This window comes from Citrus sinensis, chromosome 4 (assembly GCF_022201045.2).
Source record: "Citrus sinensis cultivar Valencia sweet orange chromosome 4, DVS_A1.0, whole genome shotgun sequence".
In the NCBI taxonomy this organism is placed as follows: domain Eukaryota; kingdom Viridiplantae; phylum Streptophyta; class Magnoliopsida; order Sapindales; family Rutaceae; genus Citrus; species Citrus sinensis.
Window position 1 is genome coordinate 1,665,197 of NC_068559.1, and position 3,615 is coordinate 1,668,811.

Consider the following 3,615-nt stretch of genomic DNA (forward strand, 5'->3'; position numbering starts at 1 on the left):
CCAGTGGTGATGATTCAGGTCAGCTTGGCATTGTTAACCTCCCACATAGTCTACTTTCTTCTCAAACCTTTGAAACAACCGAGATTCGTCTGCAATGTCTTGGTAAGTGTGTACTTATAATTTTGTTCATATTAGTAATTCTTCATACATTTATGTAAAAATTATGAGGCGCGCATGCGGACTTCTGCACTTTATAAAATGTGGATTGGAGCAATACAATCATGTATTCTCGGCTCTAGTTTAATTTTTTGAAGCGCGGATCCATGTCTGCAAGGTTACAAGAATTACTTATTTACGGATCTTGGTATAATTATAGGTGAACTGGTAAAATATCGGGTTTATTTTTCTATCATGAAAAAGTGAGATGCGTGTACCTGACAGTTATATTTTCCGGTCATGCAGAGTGGAATTATCATGGGACGCTCTGTCTTTGGTAAAAACAAGATATATCAGGACATAATGTATCGAGGAAGAGAGATGTTGGTGGTTAATACACTAGCAACAATGGGTGGGATATACTTTGTATTCATAGTTACAGTAAAAATGGATAAGGCAATGATTCTAAGGACAGTAAAGAAAACTTGGAATGTTAGCATGACCGTTCTCCTTGTTCCTTTAATAATAAGCTTTTTGGTTGCTCATATGTTACGAGATCACGTTCCTAGGATCAATTTGAAACGCTTCTATTTCTATATTTCTTTTTTGGCGTCGAGATCTTCTTTTGCTGTTGTCGTGGACGCCATAAGTGAGCTCAAATTATTAAATTCTGAGCTAGGGCAGCTGACCATGTCTACTGCGGTAATTCACGAGATACTTGGATGGCTAAATTCTATACTGTCACAGTTAATGAGGGGAGGATTGCAACGTATTTTAGTGGTACACGTGGGTGCCGTTTGTGCATTGTCAATATTCACAATCATTGTTTTACGGCTTATGATTGAGTGGATTATAAGAAGAACACCTGAGAGGAAACCTGTGAAGGATGTTTATATTATTGCAATAATGATTGGAGCCATAACTTTGGGTTTTATTTATGAAGGCCTAAATTCAAATTATATGATTGGAGCAGCAATGTTTGGCTTGGTTATACCAGCCGGACCTCCTTTGGGTTCTGCTTTGGTTGAGAAAAGTGAACTTATCATCAAAAATTTTTTCCTTCCTTTCTTCTATATTCGCTTGGGTCAGCTCACAGATATACATTCAATTGAGAGTTGGAGGTCATTTCTTGCACTTGAGTTGATCCTTATATCAGCTTACTTAGGTAAGGTGGTCGGATGTATTTTGGGCTTGATATCCTTTAAAGCAAGTATCCGAAATGCTCTCTTATTCAGCTGCTTTTTGAACATCAAGGGCATAATTGAGTTGATGCACTTCTTGCGATGGAGAAGCCGTAAGGTAATTAATTAGAGTATAGTTTGTCTTCATTAATGAAAAATCTTATACATAGGCTAATTTATTAAGAGACATGGTCACTCATAGGCTAATTTATTAAGGGACATGATCACAAAATTTTTAGTTTTCAGAAATAGTCACAGATCCCTTTAGGACGCACATAAGCGTTTTTTTTTCCCTTTTTAACAATTTTTAGGTCTGTGTGACTATTTCATAACACAAAAGAGAGTTTGTGTATCTCAAAAAGAAGTCCGTATGACTTTTTTTTTATTTTTAAAAAAATAAGAATATCTCTATGATCGATCATTGGGTGTCGTTGTCCTTAATCTCTAACTAAATGTATGGAGTGATTAATGATATCGATGATCTCATGTGTATGTATGGTTTCCGTTTTGCAGTATGTAGATATTCAGACTTTTAGCGAGTTGGTGCTTTCGAATTTGGTATTGACTGCAATTGTAACGCCTTTAATTGCCATCTTTTACAAGCCACAGAGAAGACTTGAATCGATCGCCAGGGTTGATAATTGCATAAGAACTCTGCGAACAACGTTACCAAGCAGTGAATTACGAATCCTTTGCTGTATTCACCACGAAGATAATGTCAACGGCATCATCACTCTGCTTAGAGCAACAAATCCAACCGAAATGAACCCAATATGCGCCTATCCCGTCCACCTCAAAGACCTTGCTGGTCGTGCAGCACCAGTTGTCCTCCCTTACAATACCCAAAAGTATAAATTAGCCTCTAATGCCACAGATCGAATTATGCGCGCTGTAATAAAGTACTCTAGAAGTTCTGGTCCAGCAGTCGCAGTTCAGCCATTTATAATGATTTCACCATACGATACCATGCACCAGAGCATTTGCAGGCTTCTTAAAGATAAATTTATACCTTTAATTCTAGTTCCCTTGTTTCCAAATGGAGAAGTTCAAGGACCAAATGGCACCTTGCACAATTTCAACATTAATATCCTTCATTATGCACCGTGCACTGTTGGGATTTTTGTTGATAGAGGCTTGAATAGCTGTATTAACACAGCTAAGTCAGCCAAATTCTGTTACAATGTTGCAGTATTCTTCATAGGTGGGCCTGATGATAGAGAGGCAATGGCACTGGTTTCGCGCATGTCTGGCCATCCTGGTGTGAGCATTACTGTTTTCAGGATTAACTTGGAAGAAAACATAGTGGAAAATGAAAGCGAGAAGCATATTGATGAAGTTGTGATGAATGAATTCGTGGCGAGTAATTTTGGCAATGCAAGTGTGGTATGTCGCCAGATTGTGGCAAATGACACCAAGCAACTAGTGAGTGCAGTTCGTTCTTTGGAGAGAAGTAATGACCTTGTGATTGTTGGAAGGCAGCAAGCGTTTAGCTCCCAATTAGAGGAAGAAATGAGGCCTTGGGTTGAGTATGAGGAGCTTGGAATCATTGGTGATTTGCTTGCCTCTGCAGATTTTGTTGGAGGTATGATGTCTATTTTGGTGATACAAAGTGTTGAGAGTGTTCAAGGTGCCACCCACAAAACTGTAAAGACATTAGGTAACTTGATCTATAACTATTCTACATCAAGTTGGCGATAGGGATGTATACATTATATAAGTAAAGGGATAGTTGAAGAAAGTGATGTAAAAATTTTAGAAACAAATATCAATTGGATTCTTTAGTTTGTAATATATCTTAATCTGCTTCTACTTTTTCCAATTTTGTTTGTTTTCTAATGAAATTAAACCTCAATCAAGAAAACGAGCCAACATTTTGGGAAGACGTTAATACCCCATAGAACTGAGGAAGGAAAAAAAAAACAAAAGATGCCACTAAAAAGAATTGATTAACATGGCCACAAAGAGGCCAATACCTGAATTCGGCAGGGCTTAATTAGGTCAATTGTCGAATTAATGTCAATGTGATATTTTAGGTGCGTTTGGGATTGAGGTACTGTAGCTTTTAAGCTACAACTGCTGTGGAAAAAAAGTTGTAACTATGAAATAACAGTTAATAATATGTAATAAACATAAATTTTAAATAATAATTTTGACAAAATTATTAAAGATATAATAAATTTTTTATCATACAAGTGAAAAATCATATTAATATAGCTTTCAAGTTACAGCACCTAATGTTTACCAAACACTTTAGTGCTGTAACTTTTAAGTTACAATTGTCCAACCCCAATCCCAAACGCACCCTTTGTCTTTAAGCACCGTTAAATCGACAAATTGA

General features: G+C 36.8%; 1 protein-coding gene across 1 annotated transcript; it reads left to right on the top strand.

Moving 5' to 3' along the window:
* The first annotated feature begins 543 nt into the window (after positions 1-543).
* LOC112498933 (cation/H(+) antiporter 15-like) lies at positions 544-2,975 on the top strand. The gene is made up of 2 exons (XM_025100811.2): positions 544-1,395; positions 1,791-2,975. The coding sequence occupies exons 1-2, from the start codon at positions 544-546 to the stop codon at positions 2,973-2,975; spliced, it is 2,037 nt and encodes a 678-aa protein (XP_024956579.2).
* The last annotated feature ends 640 nt before the right edge of the window (positions 2,976-3,615 follow it).